Here is a 20,228-nt window from a genome sequence, read left to right on the forward strand (position 1 = left end):
ACCAGACATCATGTTACATTGCATGAATGCCATTATTTTTATTTGATTTTTTTCCTTGCTTTTCAGCTGAGAACAGTTTAACCCTTTAATATATGTATGCTAGCAAACAGCATGCGTCTAACTGACTTTATTATTCCTACATATATTATAGCAACAGAAGTGGAAATTTCTAAATATAACTAACATAATCCATACAGGGATACTTTCATATTGTAATGCCCTACCTGAAAAAAAAACAAACCAAAAAAAATGAGGTTCGCAGGAATGGTATCAACACCTTTTAAGACATTTAGAATGATACAGGTGTTGGTTACGGTAACAGCTTATTGCTTAAGATCCTAGATATACAAACCTACAACAGACTTTCACAACAGATATACGTGAAAACAATAAAAAAAGAAAGGAAAAGTATTTAAAAAAGTGTAACCTACCCCCTTTTAAAATGAGCAACATAGGCACTCTGTAGTGCTGCTTCCAAGAAAAAGCCAAGTTCATATTCCTGAGCTGTTGTATTACTTTTGGGATTCTTTGAATGTGACTGGGCAGTACTGAATGCCTACAAGAGAAAACATAAAATGCAATGATACAACAGTACATGGAGCATATTGATCATGTTATTAAACTGATAAAAAATTACTTTTGCTGTAGCCCAAAGTATCTAATGACTTTTATAGCTGATAAAAGCTTTATAGGAGCCCAAAGTGTTTAACTAGTAATAAATCTGGGTAGGTAAACCTCTCCATGTATTACAAAGAATTCTGACTGGTCTAACACCCTAACAATTTGTTAATGTGTTATCAAAATGGATTCATGAATTCTGTTGCTGACGTAAACTTCTTGAATCCATTTGTTAAACACAATTAACAACTTGGTTATGATAGGTCACCCAGTCATAATGCCCTATGGTACAGCTAAATTACCGTACAACAGAAGCAGTGAAAATAAGAAAAAAGTAAAACTGGTTTAGTGACATACAAGAATGAGTTTCCAAGCAGTCTGTTCCTAGACAAGCTTATGACCCATGCTACAAATAACCATAACCCAATTCAAGTGCAACTTGGGGAATCGGAAAGTCATCCCTGGTTTGGCACCTAAATCTCTAATGCAAACAAGTAACCTGTAAATGGTTCATCTCACAGGCCCATGCTTACACAGAGATTTTGGATGCATGACTAAGCTTAAAAAGGCCTTTGTAGTTGTTAGCCTAGTAAATACCTATGAACCTATGAAGTGGACAACATAGGTTCATAGGCTGGTACTAGACTATTGGCCCTAGGGCCTATACAAGCCTAGCCATAACAATTCCGACTATTTCTTCCCACAATATTTACTTCCCTGGACCCCTGTCTAGCAGGGTGACTGACATGATTTCCAGGGTGAATTTCCTATCTCCTATCCAATCGTCAAGGTTCCTTTTGAAGAGGGTCAAAGAGGCACTCTGCTTGACATGTATGGGCAGTCTATTCCAGAGTCTGGGTAGTCTTTGTGTCAGGAACCTATGCCTCCAGCATGTTTTGTTCATTGTGATGACAAGGTTTAGATCCCTGGAGCGTGTGGCAATGAGGGATTGAGATTTCTTTAAGTGTAGCATGTCTAACAGCTCTGAGTTTGACATGGCCTTGTATGTTAGGCAGAGATCGCCTCTGAGTAGATGATATGCGACAGAGTATAGCTGGAGTTGTTTTAGATGGTCAGCACAGGGCATCTGCTTTAGGCCTGTGATTCTTTTAGTGAGGAATTTCTGCGGCCTTTCCAGTTGTTGCAGATGTCTTGAGAGGTACATACCAAATGGGGCACTGTATTCTAAAATGGGTCTAATGAGTGATGAGTACAGTGGGACATTGACCTCCTTTTTCTGGATGAAAAGCCCTTAGTGATGAGGTGTGCCACATAGGATTTCCTGACTGTTGTGGTGATGTGGTTATCAAAGGTGAGACCACTGTCCACCTGTGTCCCTAAGTCTCTTATCACACTTTCAGTGTTTAGTGTACTGCCACCTATGTGGTAATTCATGGGTACATGCTTTTTTTCTGAAAGGGGATAACTATACATTTCTTGGCATTGAGCTTGAGCCCATGACTCTGGCACCAAGCATCTGTTTCTGTAAGGCCCTTTTGTACAATATCCACATAATTTGGGGATTCAATAATGGCTCCCAGTTTGCAGTCATCTGCGAAGTTTGTTAACCAGAGTCCCTTAATGTTGGCCTGTACTTCAGAGAAGTAGATGCCAAACAAGAGTGGTCCCAGGACTGAACCCTGAGGTACTCCACTTGTCACTTGTCTGGAGCTGGATTTGCAGTCTGCTACTTTTACAGTATGGGTTCTGTCAATAAGCCAGTTGGCAACCCATCGAGTGACGTAGGGATTAATGTCAGGCTTAGTAATTTTATCTATGATTCCAGAGTGGGGGATGGAGTTGAAGGCCTTGGCGAGGTCCAGATAGGCTGTGTGGACTGCCTTACCCTCGTCCACAGCTCTGGAGACTGATTCGAAGATGTCAATCAGGTTCAGGAGACAAGATTGGCCCTTCACAAACCCAAACTGGGTGGGGTCCAGTGTTTGAAGGTTGCCAATGTCTTTGTTTATAAGTTCCATGATAATACATTCCATGGCCTTGCAGTTCAGACTGATGGGGCGGTAGTTACCAGGATCCAAGGTGGATCCCCCTTGTGGAGTGGAATAACTGTAGCTGTACGCCACTCAGTGGGCATGAAGCCTGAGGTGAGGCTATGATTAAACATGACACTTAGGTGAGGTGCCATCAGAAATACTGTATGCAGTGCAGATGAGGACACTAAAAAGGACAACACACACCTTCCCCAAAGCATCATGTAATCGACTAGAACAGGGGTCTGCAATCTGCATGTGGCTCTTCTACCCCTCTGCAGTGGCTCCCTGTAGCTTTGAAAAAAAAAAGGCGGTGATCGAGTGATGGATTTTAAATATTGCTCTTATAAACTTAGAAACTTGCTAGAATAACATGGTTTCTTTTACCACGCATTACACACACACACACAGAGTGATTGAGCAATTCCTTGGCAGCATCAGAATCTCCTGAAAGTTCTCCGTACCTCTTCACCATACCTCTGAAACTCTTAACCACAAGAAATATGGACACAGCCACAAATAAAGGGGGAACAAAGGAGAAAAATAGGGACAGATTTTAAATATTGCTCTTAGAAACTTACTTGACTAACACTGTTTCTGTTAACATGCATTTTCCACACACACACACACACACACACAGTAACCTGTCACCTGTACAGATTTTAGCAGAATGCCCTGATTTTTGCCTCTTTTGGCCTGTTCCTCAAAAAATTTAGGTTTTCTGGCAAATCACTGGCAAATTACTTAGAGCTGAAGTCAGAAAATATGGACAGACATTTGAGCTTCAGACTTCATACTCTTCAGAAAATTTGTGCTAATGCAAAAGTTGTTCTATCAATTTTTTAATTTGTAAGAGCAATATTTAAAGTGTCCTTTTATTTGGGCCTTTGTCTCCCCCATTTGTCCAGATTTCTTGCTGTAAGAGGATGAAAGGTATGACACACACACACACACACACACACACACACACACACACACACACACACACACACACACACACACACACACACACACACTCTGACAGCAACTGAGTGATCCCAATAAAAATCTCAACAAAGGAACAAAAACAGGGATGGAGTTTAAATGTTGCTCTTATAAACTTAGTTCTTTTATATATGGTATAATAACTATATATAACAATTAATACTCTGTGTTATCTTCATTTTACGGGTCAGATATGTTTTGTGGCTCCAGATGAATTTTATTTAGTAGGAGAAAGGCCAAAATGGCTCTTTTGATAGTGAAGCTTGCAGACCCCTTGCCTAGAATATCCTGCCCAAGCCCCCTACTATATCAATAGTCACAGAGTAACCACAAGAAAAATATATTCTACTTTCCCATGATTTTTGTCCTCGGCGGTACAGCAGAACGTATTAAACATTATATAAACAGATGTAGTCATTTTAACATAAAGGAGTCTTGCATTCACTCAAGATCCGCAGAACAAGACGAATCCAAACAGTCATTTTCAATGACCACAAAAGTGATTATTACAAAAATATAAAACCATGACCACACTAGGGAAAAATTCTACTATATTTAAATTACTGCTACAGCAATTCGACTGGTCACCTTTAATATACCTTCACTTAAACTTAGCTGTAAAATATTTTAAGCAACTCATTCCATGACATACTAAATAACTTAGCTACCATTAGGAAAATTTGTATAAAAGTTAAACTGCCTTGGTTAACAAAAGATACTTACCTACTCCTCAAACAAAGGGATACGGACTACTCTAATTATCAAAGTACTGAAAAACAGACTTCCCCACCTCTTACAAAACTTCAAAATAAAGCCAAGAAGAAAAACTTCAAAATGAAGCCAAGAAAAAAAAATCCTATCATGCCAGCAAAGGTATCAAAATAATGCCCAAAAATTTTGGCAAAGCATTAATCAACTCCTCAAACCAGGAAAATCCTCACCACCCACTCCATCCATCAGTACCATGGACTGTATTTTAAATCGATACTACCTTACCTATTAAGCAACAATCACAACTCTCCCCTAAAAATACCCACCTCTACCAGTGTCAACCCCAACTCCTTCACTATTAAGCCCATTCAAACCAGCCTTATAAAAAAATACAACTATCCAAGTTAAAACCCAGCAGTCTTGCAGCCCATCATCTCCCTAAAGAGTATCTAAAACCAGCCGCCATCTCCTCTCCTATATCTATACTAATTAAAATTGCTCCATCTCTGTGCAGTACGTACCAATTCTCTGGAAAACATTACACACGATCTCCCCTACACAAAGGTGAACCCTCCATAGACCTCTCCAACTAATCGACCTACTGCCATCCTCTCTCCACTAGCCAAAATCCTAGAAAACGCTATTCATCAACAACCCCTTGATCACTTCCTCAAAAACAAACTCTTATCTAACTCCCAACATGGTTTTCGAACAAGACATAGTACAAACATGGCTCTTATTATCCTTGACCTTCTACTCTTTATCATATTTATCAGTAATCTTAGTGGCTCTTCTAAACTGCTCTCTATCATTCAATATGCCGATGGTGCCTCTCATCTGCTCAGTCCCCTCATATCAGGAACTTCAAAGGAGGAAAAAAAACACACATACAAATCTCTCCAAGATACAGAACACTCTCACCACCCATCATCTAATACTAAACCCAAATAAAACAAAGCTAATGATCTTTATTTATTTATTTATTTATTTTACATTTGTTAACCGGGCTAGTCCAACTGGATACATGTCCATTTTCAGTGGAGGCCCGGGGAGAAAAGCTCCTCTACAGTACTACTATAGTAAGACTAAAACAAAAACTTTATCAGAATATATCAACATATACAACTAATATCTAATAACATATACTTTAAACCTTCTGTTAGAATTAAGAACATTTGAGTACAAATATGAGGTACAGTAAGGAGTCTCTCTATTACTTAGAAGAGTGTACAATATGACAGTACAGATAAAGTACCTAGTTAGTACCACCCCCCGTCACTATTCACTCATCTAGTAGTACAATAAATCGAACCAGTCACTCAAACTAAGCTTTTAGGTATAACAGATGACCTCGGTTTAAATTTGATAATCACATATCACTAACAATTAAAAGTCCACATCAAACTCTGCTCACTCTGTAGAATCAAACCATTCCTTAACAATGCAAGACTATCCACAGCTAAAACCCACCTACTTGCCACTCTTTTATACTGCTCCCAAATCTTTACCAACCTGCGCAAGTCCAACCTGAACTATCTATAGTCTTGCTACAACAAAATAGCCAAGTTCACCACCAGTCTACCCCATAGAACACATCACTGCGCCATCCTACACCAATTAGACTGGCTTGAACTACCCAGCCTTCTCTCAAGCAGCTAAATATTGGCCATAGCATCAGACAAACCCAACAACTGCCCTGTGCTTATTGATATTTTCCAACCCAACACCAATCTTAGGTCTCCCAGATCATCTGACAAACTAAACTTAAAGGCAACCAAATCCCACAATCACTATGGAGACTCCCTCTAATCATAAAATTTCCAAAACCTGCAGCCTTTTATCCCAACACATAGCAAACAATCCATTCATTTAAGCTACAACTAAAATATTACCTCAGGACTCACCAGACCTGTCCGTGCACATCATGAGGTTAATTTCAACAGACCATCTTTTCATCAAACTAGCACTTCTGTATACACGTAAAAACCCATAATCTCTTCAGCCTCTACTCAACCTTTACTATCATCTTAACAGCTGTTAATCATGTACACTTGTTACAATTCACTAGAGATTACAAAATGTTTCTTCAAATTTCTCTTTCCAGTTCTGTGAAGTATTGAGTTGAAAGTTTGCCCTGTTAAACTATTTCTACCGAACTGTATTTTTTTTATTTTAAATACTTTGTGCATAATTTTTTGGAACTTTTCTCCCTGGGTCTCCGCTGAAAATTGGCTTTTTTTGTCCAGTCGGATATTACCCGGTTAACAAATATAAATAAAAGTGGTACGCTATTCTTGTACACCAAGAGTACAACGTATTTCACAAAAATATGCTGCTGAACCCTCAACATTACTAGGTTGCGAATGAAAGAGGACCTCACAAATTGAGTTTTATCATCTGAAGAACAAAAAGGCACAAAGACACTAGCCCGCGTTACTCTGCACCCAGTCACTGGAGACAAATCCCAAGTCACTAAACATGTACGCTCAATGGGGGGTGTCTACACTTCTGACAGTAGTATGCAATCAGACTTTGAGAAGTGGCACAGTATCGTTTGCTGAGCAGATATAAACCCTAGTTGTCCCAAACAGAAAACCACCAATAATACTCAGAATGCATAGACCACCAAACCTACTCAGCTTAAGAGTGCTTCTATTGCGTCTGCAAGAACAAGAAACAAAGACATTGCTCAATACTGTACTCTTTCAACTCCCTGGAATTTACATAAATGTGCATCCATTTGGAGCGCTTTTGACAACACCAGTCGTCCATAATGGTAAAGAATATGGAATTATTCTTATACGAGTTATGGCACCACCACGTTAGGAAATTTCAGCCATAAAAATGTGTAAACTGGACCCTTTTTGGTGGTGGTTGGTTCAACAGTCCATAGTAAGCCACTTCACAGCATACATATACCTATATATTCTATAAGGTACACGCTAAAACAAAGTTACTGAATTAACAACTGTAGACCAACATCGCAAATCGCCATCCAAATACAGCCTGTGGGTCTGATTCGAATGGCCAACTAAAGGACTGAACCACTGGGAGACTGTATGCAAACATCCGTCAAGTAGCTTGTACCTTCCTCCAAGCTTAAAGCAAAACATTGTTATGGAGTTAAGAAACCACAAATGTCACCCACCACAGCACTTATCTAGAATTCTTGATTATATTATGGCCATTGTTTCACTCCTACTTCGCTTAACTTTTACATGAACTATTTACACCAGTCCAAACTTCCACATGAGGTATTCATACCAGTCCCACATACTTCATACACAATAGTGTTTTAACACCCATTCAGACAAGTATATAGCCAACAAATCTCGCATTCACTAAAAACATCTCTAAAATAGTATTTTCGGAAATGTTTTACTTATACGAAAAAACTTCTCAATACCAAGCAAGGTGACACAGTCTACTTACTTACTTACTTCTTGCAAGCAAAATGCGTGCGAAAAGTATGGACATTTCCACCTCCAATATCTGTTTTGGTATTAAAAGGAAAATCATAATACATGGTAGCAACTAACTGCTTATAGGTTCATAGGTTCATACTAGGCTTTCTGCCCTAAGGCATTTACAAGCCTAGCCAGAGTGTTTGGCTTTCGCCACCCTCTGTACTGATTTTACTGTGCCCTTTTTAAGGTTAGTTTACTGTGCCACTGTCTAGTAGTGACACCGAAGTAATCCCCAGGGTAAACCTACGATCTCCCATCCACTCGTCAAGATTCCTCTTGAAGAGAGTCAGTGAGGGGCTCTGCCTAACATGGACTGGGATTCTATTCCAGAGCGAAGGGAGCCTCTGGGTTATGAATCTGTCCCTCCAGCATGTCTTATTTATTTCTGTGCTGAGGTTCAAGTCCCTCGAGTGTGTAGCTCTAAGGGATTTGGATTTTCTGAGGTGGAGCATGCTCATTAATTCCGGGTTGGACATGGCTTTATACGTCAGGCATAGATCGCCTCTAAGTAGGCAGTATGCAACTGAGACATTACTTAGACATTGGAACGCATTAAATAGCGAGCCATTTAAAACACTACAAGTCAAACATATCTGCCATTTAGGGACACATGGGCCTTTATAGGCCAATAAACAAACATATATGAATTAAATTACTGCTGATTTTCAGACAGACACATGCCAACTGACTATTCATAACTGTGCTGAAAATAAAACCATTACTGATCGGAAACAGATGTGACCCATAATTACACACTTACCTGATTTAGAAAAGCTACATTCTGTAGTGAAATGTCCTAGCTTAAAGCAATAATTACTCTAACTACATTAGATAGTGCAACCTCTTACTGACTGATGGGAATTTTCAAAAAAAAAAGGATGAGTATCTGCTCTCTCTGTATATGCTATCCTGTGAATGGACAGGTTAAAGCTCTACATCTTACAAGTAAGTCTATATGCATACCAGCCTAGAAGCCAAAACAGTAACCTGCTAAAGTGAACATCAAACATAATAGAAAAATGGATTCCAAAACAATGGCTTCCTACTCAGCTGAACCTAGAACCCTGTTTCTGACAAATACCAAGAACACCTGGAGTTAAGACAGTGTCCCCAAAACAACAAAAAATGTAAATAAATATACTTTCAATATGGTGAGGTTAAAGGCTGCTATGCAGCAGATGGGAACAGGCCACTATTCTGCCCACCATCTCAGAAAATGGACAACAAAGCACTGGTATCTAAATATTAGGTCAGATATTAGCAATCTGCTGCTGTGAATTTAGTGGAAAGTTCAAATTCTCAATCAAGTTGTCATCAACAAGTTTTTAAAACCATCTGTATTAATTTGAGATACGGACAGCATTCAATATATATTCAAAATACAGTGAGCATTTACATTTACATATACATGTGTATATATATATATATATATATATATATATATATATATATGTATACACAGAGAGAGAGAGAGAGAGGTGTATATATAAATAAATACTGCAAACATTTAAAACTTAATTTCTAACCAGTCAAATGATAGATATAACATTTAACTTGTACTGAGCTAGTACAAAATGGAACAAAATACACTGACCCTTCTGACATTGCCAACATCTTGGCTGACAGGTTCAGTGCACATTTCTCCCCCCCACCACCACCTACAGGGCCTATTACCATTCTAGGGGATTGTGTAAGTCCAATTATTACCGATACGCTGGTTAACGCGGCTCTATCTAAAGCTAAAAATACTGCCTCCATGGAAGCAGATGGTGTCCCAGGCTGTGTCATATGCGAGCTCCAAAAGGAATTAACCCCGCATCTTAATACCCTGTTCATTCTCAGCCTCTCCACAGGATATGTGCCCATAGAATGGCACACAGCAATGGTGGTCCCGCTACACAAGGGTGGGGCCACAACTGACCCTAGGAACTACCGATCAATAAGCCTGACCAGTCTGATCTGTAAGGCTATGGAGCGAATCATTATGAAACTCATAAATGGAGAGATTGGGAACCTCCAGTCACTGGACCCCACACAGTTTGGCTTCATCACGAGCAGATCATGCCTCCTGAATCTGGTGGATTTCTTTGAGACAGTTACTCAGGCTATAGCTAAGGGAAAGGAGGTACACACTGCTTACCTTGACCTTGCTAAAGCATTTGACACCATTCCCCATTCAGGTATTATTGATAAGCTCACCAGCCTGGGCATAAACCCTTATGTCACAAGATGGATCGCAAACTGGCTCTCAGACAGATCCCATAAAGTAAGAGTAGTGGGATCTATTTCGAATCCAGACCAGTAACGAGTGGTGTGCCTCAGGGCTCTGTCCTGGGGCCCTCCTGTTTAGCATATACTTCAGAAGTATGGTCTCAAGCTAAATAGAGTACAAACTACAACATAGGAGGTAATCCCCTGAAATCTGAAGAAGAAATAAGGGATCTAGGGACCCAAGTAGATAGTCAGCTTTCCTTTGATAACCATGTTGCCAAAGTGGTTAGAAAATCCCTCTATGTGACCCATCTGATCACATAAGGGTTCGCATCAAGATCTAAGGATGTAATGGTGCCCCTCAACTCTTCCATCATCAGACCTATTATTGAGTACAATGCACCAATTGGAATGTACCTGGCTAGACATCTCCAGCAGCTGGAGAGACCACAAAGGTACCTAACCAAGAGGATTACTGGCCTCAAACAGTTGCCCTATGCAGCACGATTGAAAAAGCTAAGACTGTTCTCTGTTGCATATCGCTTTCTCAGAGGCGATCTCTGTCTAACGTACAGAGCCATGGCCAACCCAGAATTGTTGAACATGCTCCATCTTAGCAAAACCAAATCTACTCGAGCTATACGCTCTAGGGATATAAACCTCAACACAACAATGAATAGAACATGCTGGAGGGATAGATTCCTTCGCAGAGACTTCCCTTGCTATGGAACAAGGTCCCGATCTACATAAGACAGAGCCCCTCACTATCACTCTTCAAGAGGAACCTTGATGAGTGGATGGGTAACAGAAAGTTCACACCGGGGATCACACCAACAGCACTACTAGATAGGGGCCAAGGGTACTAGCTGCTAGTAGAAGCATCTAGGGAACTACAAAAGGGGCAGTGAATACCGCACAATGTGGCTGGGCTAATATATGCCTTCGGGCAGATAGCCCAGTACCAACCTATGAACCTATAACTTATTTTGGTATACTCATTACAGCATAAAGAAAAAAAAAGAGGCATTAACTATTTAAACTATATACATGATGTGGCAAGTGCTATTAATTAAATTTCTTCTCAATTAAGCATGTTTTGCAGATTGTACCAGTTACCTAAGTATTTGGACATTTTATAAAAAGTACATGCCAATTTATTTTCTCAAAGTGTTATTTTTGAGTTTTCCAAATGCATCTAGAAACAGAGCTATATGTATAGTTACTGGATTTTCCTTTAGCTATAATAGCAATTATACATATCTATTTTTCATACAGCACTGAGGTCATGTCCATAATTTCTGATAATATAGGTAAACATGATTTCTTCCACTTCCTAGTGATCATTTTCCAATCATCCACCAATAAATACAATTAACAGAGGTAAGTAATAGTAAATAGTTACTAGAAATCTGCCAGGCTATAAAGCCTAGGCAAAGGACTAAAAATCTGACCAAAACTATTTTACTAATTCAAAATCATGCAAGACATGTTGCCAACCTACTATGTTTTCTCAATCACATTTCCAGAAACAATGATCAATAAAATTAACTATCTTGGTCTATATGGTGCATAAAATGGTCTACACAAGGATTTCCATGGAGATCTTTTCTAAAATGGAGATAATGATGTCTGATCAGCCAAATGTGGTATGACATATTTTTTTTTACATCACTTCCCCCGCAACATCTTCAGACCATCAAGACCTCTACAACTGGCCTTCAGCTCATTCATTCTCTCAGAGCAGTGGATGTTTCTTGACTAAGGACCTCCAACCGTCTGACCAAAGGATGAGCATGTCCACCCTCTCATGCCTGCATCATTAACTGCCCAAGTGCTACTTGAATTCAGGTTGAATAGGCTATAATCAGGGCTTCATTCATCTACACTACCAGTGCAAGCAATTGCAACAAGGAATGTTTATCTGTTTCTGAAAAATTAGGATCTACTGTTTGTTTCAAAACATCCAGTATGAGTTTGGAACTGTAGTTTTAGTACTCAGAAATATTTTTGTGTAATTCTAATAAAATTATTATTGATGAAACTTTACCTGTTACTACTGATTTTATATATTTTAACAAGTTTGGATATTCTTTCATTTCTTCACTTGTCCAAGATAAAACAATTTAGGGTCCACGCAGATAGCACCTGTACTCCCCTGCAGCAGTCCTGAACAAAGTGAACAAACTCACTATGCAGATAAGAATCTTTAACAGTCACACATAGATTAAACTTCATCAGAATCTGTTAAAAAATGTCATTAAGTGTGCTTATATAGTTACTTACAACCAATAAAATCACTCTAACAATTATATTTGAAATTTTAAATAATCTGTCATTTAAGGAAACAGAAGTAAAACTCATTACAATAATTTTCTTTGCACACAACTCACATTGACCTTACTAAAATATGTAAAAAATATATATATTTTCTATTAGTAATAAATTTGTTCTCAAGAACATAATATAAACTCAACTCTTGCCAGTATCTGCACAAGAAACACAAAAAAAGTGTGTAAAATGTCAAATTTCCATAAAAGACATAACCCAGAATAGAACCCTGGTTCTCAGATCTAAAACTTAATGCTCTACCCTCTGAGCCACAGTTTACTAAGCTAGAATAGTCCAGTTTCAGAGCTTTCTGATCCCTGGGCTTTGTTTGCAGTTCCTGTTACTGAATCTTTACCTAATTTGGAACAGAGGAGGTTCCCTTGCTTACCAGTGGGAGTGGGAAGCATTGAGCTGCCTGTTGGTCCAGTTTTGTGAGGTTTCAGCCAGTAACTTGTAGTTTATTGGTCGTTTTGGGCCAGTTCCTAGCTTCTTTCAGCCCCTGATATAAAAAGCTAAACGCGTTTTTGTGGCTTGTACCTACTCAGCACACATCCTCGTGGTGGCCAGCAGAGTAATCCAAGCTTCAGAGAGCTAAAAAAGCGACTTTACCTGATTTAAGTATAATTTTTGTGGCTTTCCACTTCTATTTATCTAGCAACTGTATTTCGCTTGCTGATACATTGTTACTGTTTTTCTGCATTTATTCTGTTTTTGCACTTGTTTCTCAATTTGTTACTTTTTAAATCTGTAACTGTTGCAAATTGTTTGTGTAGGCTGTGATAGGCGATTTATAGCATTATAAGTGTTTACTGTATCTGTTTCTGCTTGTTTTCTGAGAAAAAAAAAAAAAAATATCTCTTGTTTTCCCGCCTTACTAAGCTAGAATAGTCCAGTTTCAGAGCTTGCTGATCCCTGGGCTTTGTTTGCAGTTCCTGTTACTGAATCTTTACCTAATTTGGAACAGAGGAGGTTCCCTTGCTTACCAGTGGGAGTGGGAAGCATTGAGCTGCCTGTTGGTCCAGTTTTGTGAGGTTTCAGCCAGTAACTTGTAGTTTATTGGTCGTTGTGGGTCAGTTCCTAGCTTCTTTCAGCCCCTGATATAAAAAGCTAGCGTTTTTGGCTTGTACCTACTCAGCACAGATCCTCGTGGTGCCCAGCAGAGTAATGCAAGCTTCAGAGAGCTAAAAAGCCACTTTACCTGATTTAAGTATAATTTTTCTGGCTTTCCACTTCTATTTATCTAGCAACTGTATTTCGCCTGCTTGCTGATACATTGTTACTGTTTTTCTGCATTTATTCTGTTTTGCAATTGTTTCACAGTTTGTTACTTTTAAAATCTGAGAATGAAAGAGGACCTCACAAATTGAGTTTCATCATCTGAAGAACAAAAAGGCACAAAGACACTAGCCCACGTTACTCTGCACCCAGTGACTGGAGACAAATCCCAAGTCACTAAACATGTACGCTCAATGGGGGGTGTCTATACTTCTGACAGTAGTATGCAATCAGACCACCAATAATACTCAGAATGCATAGACCACCAGACCTACTCAGCTTAAGAGTGCTTCTATTGCGTCTGCAAGAACAAGAAACAAAGACATTGCTCAATACTGTACTCTTTCAACTCCCTGGAATTTACATAAATGAGCATCCATTTGGAGCGCTTTTGACAACACCAGTCGTCCACAGTGGTAAAGAATATGGAATTATTCTTATACGAGTTATGACACCACCACGTTAGGAAATTTCAGCCATAAAAATGTGTAAATTGGACCCTTTTTGGTGGTGGTTGGTTCAACAGTCCATAGTAAGCCACTTCACAGCATACATATACCTATATATTCTATAAGGTACATGCTAAAACAAAGTTACTGAATTAACAACTGTAGACCAACATCACAAATCGCCATCCAAATACAGCCTGTGGGTCTGATTCGAATGGCCAACTAAAGGACTGAACCACTGGGAGACTGTATGCAAACGTCCGTCAAGTAGCTTGTACCTTCCTCCAAGCTTAAAGCAAAACATTGTTATGGAGTTAAGAAACCACAAATGTCACCCACCACAGCACTTATCTAGAATTCTTGATTATATTATGGCCATTGTTTCACTCCTACTTCGCTTAACGTTTACATGAACTATTTACACCAGTCCAAACTTCCACATGAGGTATTTATACCAGTCCCACATACTTCATACACAATAGTGTTTTAACACCCATTCAGACAAGTATAGAGCCAACAAATCTCACATTCACTAAAAACATCTCTAAAATAGTATTTTCGGAAATGTTTTATTATGCGAAAAAAACTTCTCAATACCAAGCAAGGTGACACAGTCTACTTACTTCTTGCCAGCAAAATGCGTGCGAAAAGTATGGACATTTCCACCTCCAATATCTGTTTTGGTATTAAAAGGAAAATCATAATACATGGTAGCAACTAACTGTTTATAGGTTCATAGGTTCATACTAGGCTATCTGCCCTAAGGCATTTACAAGCCTAGCCAGAGGGTTTGGCTTTCGCCACCCTCTGTACTGATATTACTGTGCCCTTTTTAAGGTTAGTTTACTGTGCCTCTGTCTAGTAGTGACACCAAAGTAATCACCGGGGTAAACCTACACTCTCCCATCCACTCGTCAAGATTCCTCTTGAAGAGAGTCAGTGAGGGGCTCTGCCTAACATGGACTGGGATTCTATTCCAGAGCGAAGGGAGCCTCTGGGTTATGAATCTGTCCCTCCAGCATGTCTTATTTATTTCTGTGCTGAGGTTCAAGTCCCTCGAGTGTGTAGCTCTAAGGGATTTGGATTTTCTGAGGTGGAGCATGCTCATTAATTCCGGGTTGGACATGGCTTTATACGTCAGGCATAGATCGCCTCTAAGTAGGCGGTATGCAACTGAGACATTACTTAGACATTGGAACGCATTAAATAGCGAGCCATTTAAAACACTACAAGTCAAACATATCTGCCATTTAGGGACACATGGGCCTTTATAGGCCAATAAACAAACATATATGAATTAAACTACTGCTGATTTTCAGACAGACACATGCCAACTGACTATTCATAACTGTGCTGAAAATAAAACCATTACTGATCGGAAACAGATGTGACCCATAATTACACCCTTACCTGATTTAGAAAAGCTACATACTGTAGTGAAACGTCCTAGCTTAAAGCAATAATTGCTCTAACTACATTAGATAATGCAACCTCTTACTGACTGATGGGAATTTTCAAAAAAAAAGGATGAGTGTCTGCTCTCTCTATATATGCTGTCCTGTGAATGGACAGGTTAAAGCTCTACATCTTACAAGTAAGTCTATATGCATACCAGCCTAGAAGCCAAACTAGTAACCTGCTAAAGTGAACATCAAAAATAACAGAAAAATGGATTCCCAAAACAATGGCTTCCTACTCAGCTGAACCTAGAACCCTGTTTCTGACAAATACCAGGAACACCTGCAGTTAAGACAGTGTCCTCAAAACAACAAAAAATGTAAATAAATATACTTTCAATATGGTGAGGGTAAAGGCTGCTATGCAGCAGATGAGAACAGGCCACCATTCTGCCCACCATTTCAGAAAATGGACAACAAAGCACTGGTATCTAAATATTAGGTCAGATATTAGCAATCTGCTGCTGTGAATTTAGTGGAAAGTTCAAATTCTCAATCAAGTTGTCATCAACAAGTTTTTAAAACCATCTGTATTAATTTGAGATACGGACAGCATTCAATATATATTCAAAATACAGTGAGCATTTACATTTACATATAACATGTGTATATATATATATATATATATATATATATATATATATACATACATACAGAGAGAGAGAGAGGTGTATATATATATAAATAAATACTGCAAACATTTAAAACTTAATTTCTAACCAGTCAAATGATAGATATAACATTTAACTTGTACTGAGCTAGTACAAAATGGAACAAAATAAACTGACCCTTCTGACATTGCCAACATCTTGGCTGGCAGGTTCAGTGCAAATTTCCCCCCCACCACCACCACCTACAGGGCCTATTACCATTCTAGGGGATTGTGTAAGTCCAATTATTACAGACACGTTGGTTAACAAGGCTCTATCTAAAGCTAAAAACACTGCCTCCATGGGACCAGATGGTGTCCTAGGCTGTGTCATCTGTGACTCCAAAAGGAATTAACCCCGCATCTTAATACCCTGTTCAGTCTCAGCCTCTCCACAGGATATGTGCCCATAGAATGGCGCATGGCAATGGTGGTCCCGCTACACAAGGGAGGGGCCACAACTGACCCTGGGAACTACCGATCAAAAAGCCTGACCAGTCTGATCTGTAAGGCTATGGAGTGAATCATTATGGAACTCATAAATGGAGAGATTGGGAACCTTCAGTCACTGGACTCCACACAGTTCGGCTTCGTCAAGGGCAGATCATGCCTCCTGAACCTGGTGGATTTCTTTGAGACAGTTACTCAGGCTATAGCAAAGGAAAAGGAGGTACACACGGCTTACCTTGACCTTGCTAAAGCATTTGACATCATTCCCCATTCAGGTATTATTGATAAGCTCACCAGCCTGGGCATAAACCCTTATGTCACAAGATGGATCACAAACTGGCTCTCAGACAGATCCCATAAAGTAAGAGTAGTGGGATCTATTTCCGAATCCAGACCAGTAACGAGTGGTGTGCCTCAGGGCTCTGTCCTGGGGCCCCTCCTGTTTAGCATATACTTCTCAGAAGTACAGGCAAGCTCGGAAGGGCTGTGGCTGACTAAGTTTGCGGACGACTGCAAACTGGGTGCTATAATAGAGTCTCTGGCCGACATGGAGATCCTCCAGAAGGGCCTAAATGAGACTGATGCATGGTGTCAAAGCCATGGTCTCAAGCTAAATGCAAAAAAATGCATAGTAATCCCCTTTGGAAAAAACAGAGTACCCGCAAACTACAACATAAGAGGTAATCCCCTGAAATCTGAAGAAGAAATAAGGGATCTAGGGACCCAAGTAGTCAGCTTTCCTTTGATAACCACGTTGCCAAAGTGGTTAGAAAATCCCTCTATGTGACCCATCTGATCACGAAAGGGTTCGCATCAATATCTAAGGATGTAATGGTGCCCCTCTACTCTTCCCTCATCAGATCCATTATTGAGTACAATGCACCAATTGGAATGTACCTGGCTAGACATCTCCAGCAGCTGGAGAGACCACAAAGGTACCTAACCAAGAGGATTACTGGCCTCAAACAGTTGCCCTATGCAGCACGAAAGAAAAAGCTAAGACTGTTCTCTATTGCATACCGCTTTCTCAGAGGCGATCTCTGTCTAACGTACAGAGCCATGTCCAACCCAGAATTGTTGAACATGCTCCATCTTAGCAAAATCAAATCTACTCGAGCTATACGCTCTAGGGATATAAACCTCAACACAACAATGAATAGAACATGCTGGAGGGATAGATTCCCTTCGCAGAGACTTCCCTTGCTATGGAACAAGGTCCCGATCTACATAAGACATTAGCCCCTCACTATCACTCTTCAAGAGGAACCTTGACGAGTGGATGGGTAACAGAAAGTTCACACCGGGGATCACACCAACAGCACTACTAGATAGGGGCCAAGGGTACTAGCTACTAGTACAAGGGTCTAGGGAACTACTAAAGGGGCGGTAAATACCGCACAACATGGCTGGGCTAATATATGCCTTCGGGCAGATAGCCCAGTACCAACCTATGAACCTATAACTTATTTTGGTATACTCATTACAGCATAAAGAAAAAAAAAAACAGGCATAACTATTTAAAGTATATACATGGTGTGGCAAGTGCTATTAATTAAATTTCTTCTCAATTAAGCATGCTTTGCAGATTGTACCAGTTACCTAAGTATTTGGACATTTTATAAAAAGTACATGCCAATTTATTTTCTCAAAGTGTTATTTTTGAGTTTTCCAAATGCATCTAGAAACAGAGCTATATGTATAGTTACTGGATTTTCCTTTAGCTATAATAACAATTATACATATCTATTTTTCATACAGCAGAGGTCATGTCCATAATTTCTGATAATATAGGTAAACATGATTTCTTCCACTTCCTAGTAATCATTTTCCAATCATCCACCAATAAATACAATTAACAGAGGTAAGTAATACTAAATAGTTACTAGAAATCTCCCAGGCTATAAAGCCTAGGCAAAGGACTAAAAATCTGAACAAAACTATTTTACTAATTCAAAATCATGCAAGACATGCTGCCAACCTACTATGTTTTCTCAATCACATTTCCAGAAACAATGAACAATAAAATTAAATATCTTAGTCTATATGGTGCATAAAATGGTCTACACAAGGATTTCCATGGAGATCTTTTCTAAAATGGAGATAATGATGTCTGATCAGCCAAATGTGGTATGACATATTTTTACATCACTTCCCCATAACATCTTCAGACCATCAAGACCTCTACAACTGGCCTTCAGCTCATTCATTCTCTCAGAGCAGTGGATGTTTCTTGACTAAGGACCTCCAACCCTCTGACCCAAGGATGAGCATGTCCACCCTCTCAAGCCTGCATCATTAACTGCCCAAGTGCTACTTGAATTCAGGTTGAAGAGGCTATAATCAGGGCTTCATTCATCTACACTACCAGTGCAAGCAATTGCAACAAGGAACGTTTATCTGTTTTTGAAAAATTAGGATCTTCTATTTGTTTCAAGACATCCAGTATGAGTTTGGAACTGTAGTTTTAGTACTCAGAAATATTTTTGTGTAATTCTAATAAAATTATTATTGATGAAACTCTACCTGTTACTACTGATTTTATATATTTTAACAAGTTTGGATATTCTTTCATTTCTTCACTTGTCCAAGATAAAACAATTTAGGGTCCATGCAGATAGCACCTGTACTCCCCTGCAGCAGTCCTGAACAAAGTGAACAAACTCACTATGCAGAGAATCTTTAACAGTAACACATACATTAAACTTCATCAGAATCTGTTAAAAAATGTCATTAAGTGTGCTTATATAGTTACTTACAACCAATAAAATCACTCTAACAATTATATTTGACATTTTAAATAATCTGTCATTTAAGGAAACATAAGTAAAACTCATTACAATAATTTTCTTTGCACACAACTCACATTGACCTTACTAAAATATGTAAAAAAATATATATTTTCTATTAGTAATAAAATTGTTCACAAGAGCATAATATAAACTCATCTCTTGCCAGTATCTGCACAAGAAACACAAAAAAGTGTGTAAAATGGCAAATTTCCATAAAAGATATAACCCAGAATAGAACCCTGATTCTCAGATCTAAAACCTAATGCTCTACCCTCTGAGCCACAGCAACAATTCTAAACAAAATATGACCTTTTTATCTTCTATTGTCATTTCTAAGACTGGGGTTATAATAACACTATCATTAATACCTGGATAACTAGCTGCATTTAACAATAACTGCCATCTGACTTCTATTTCTTTTAAAATGCATTTAATGTCTCCTCATCAAAGATTCATATAAACACATTCCAGAATGGCAAACATAAAACTGGAACATCCATTACTAGACTCTAAATGCCTATACAGTGCATTATTTTTGTCCTTTTTCCTAATACAGTAATAATGCTCATAGATTCTATTCTTAAGAGCTCTGTTAGTTTGCCCTACATAGAATGCAGAATAGCTGCAACATTTTGCCAGTATAACACACTCATAGTGTTGCAATTTCCTCTCCTAAAATGTACCCTAGTTCTACAGATGTTGTCTAATACCAATGTTATATCCTCATTTATTGCAAAGCATTGGTTGCAGCTGCCACATTTTTTAGTTCCTTGCAAGTTATTACTATTACCTATAACATTTCCTTTATATTCACATCTGTGCTTTAAATTTTGTCCTGTTTTATACACA

General features: G+C 38.9%; 1 protein-coding gene across 1 annotated transcript in view; it reads right to left on the bottom strand.

The window, feature by feature from the left end:
• The window catches only part of TTC7A (tetratricopeptide repeat domain 7A), a 2,391,665-nt gene that overhangs the window by 2,034,983 nt on the left and 336,454 nt on the right, over nt 1–20,228 (bottom strand). Inside the window, exon 5 of the mRNA XM_044060227.1 lies at nt 432–556. Within this exon, the coding sequence (XP_043916162.1) occupies nt 432–556 (125 nt within the window). The remainder of the gene's footprint in view (nt 1–431; nt 557–20,228) is intronic.

This window comes from Protopterus annectens, chromosome 1.part0, assembly GCF_019279795.1.
Source record: "Protopterus annectens isolate FY-2018-M chromosome 1.part0, PAN1.0, whole genome shotgun sequence".
NCBI classification, from domain to species: Eukaryota; Metazoa; Chordata; order Ceratodontiformes; family Protopteridae; genus Protopterus; species Protopterus annectens.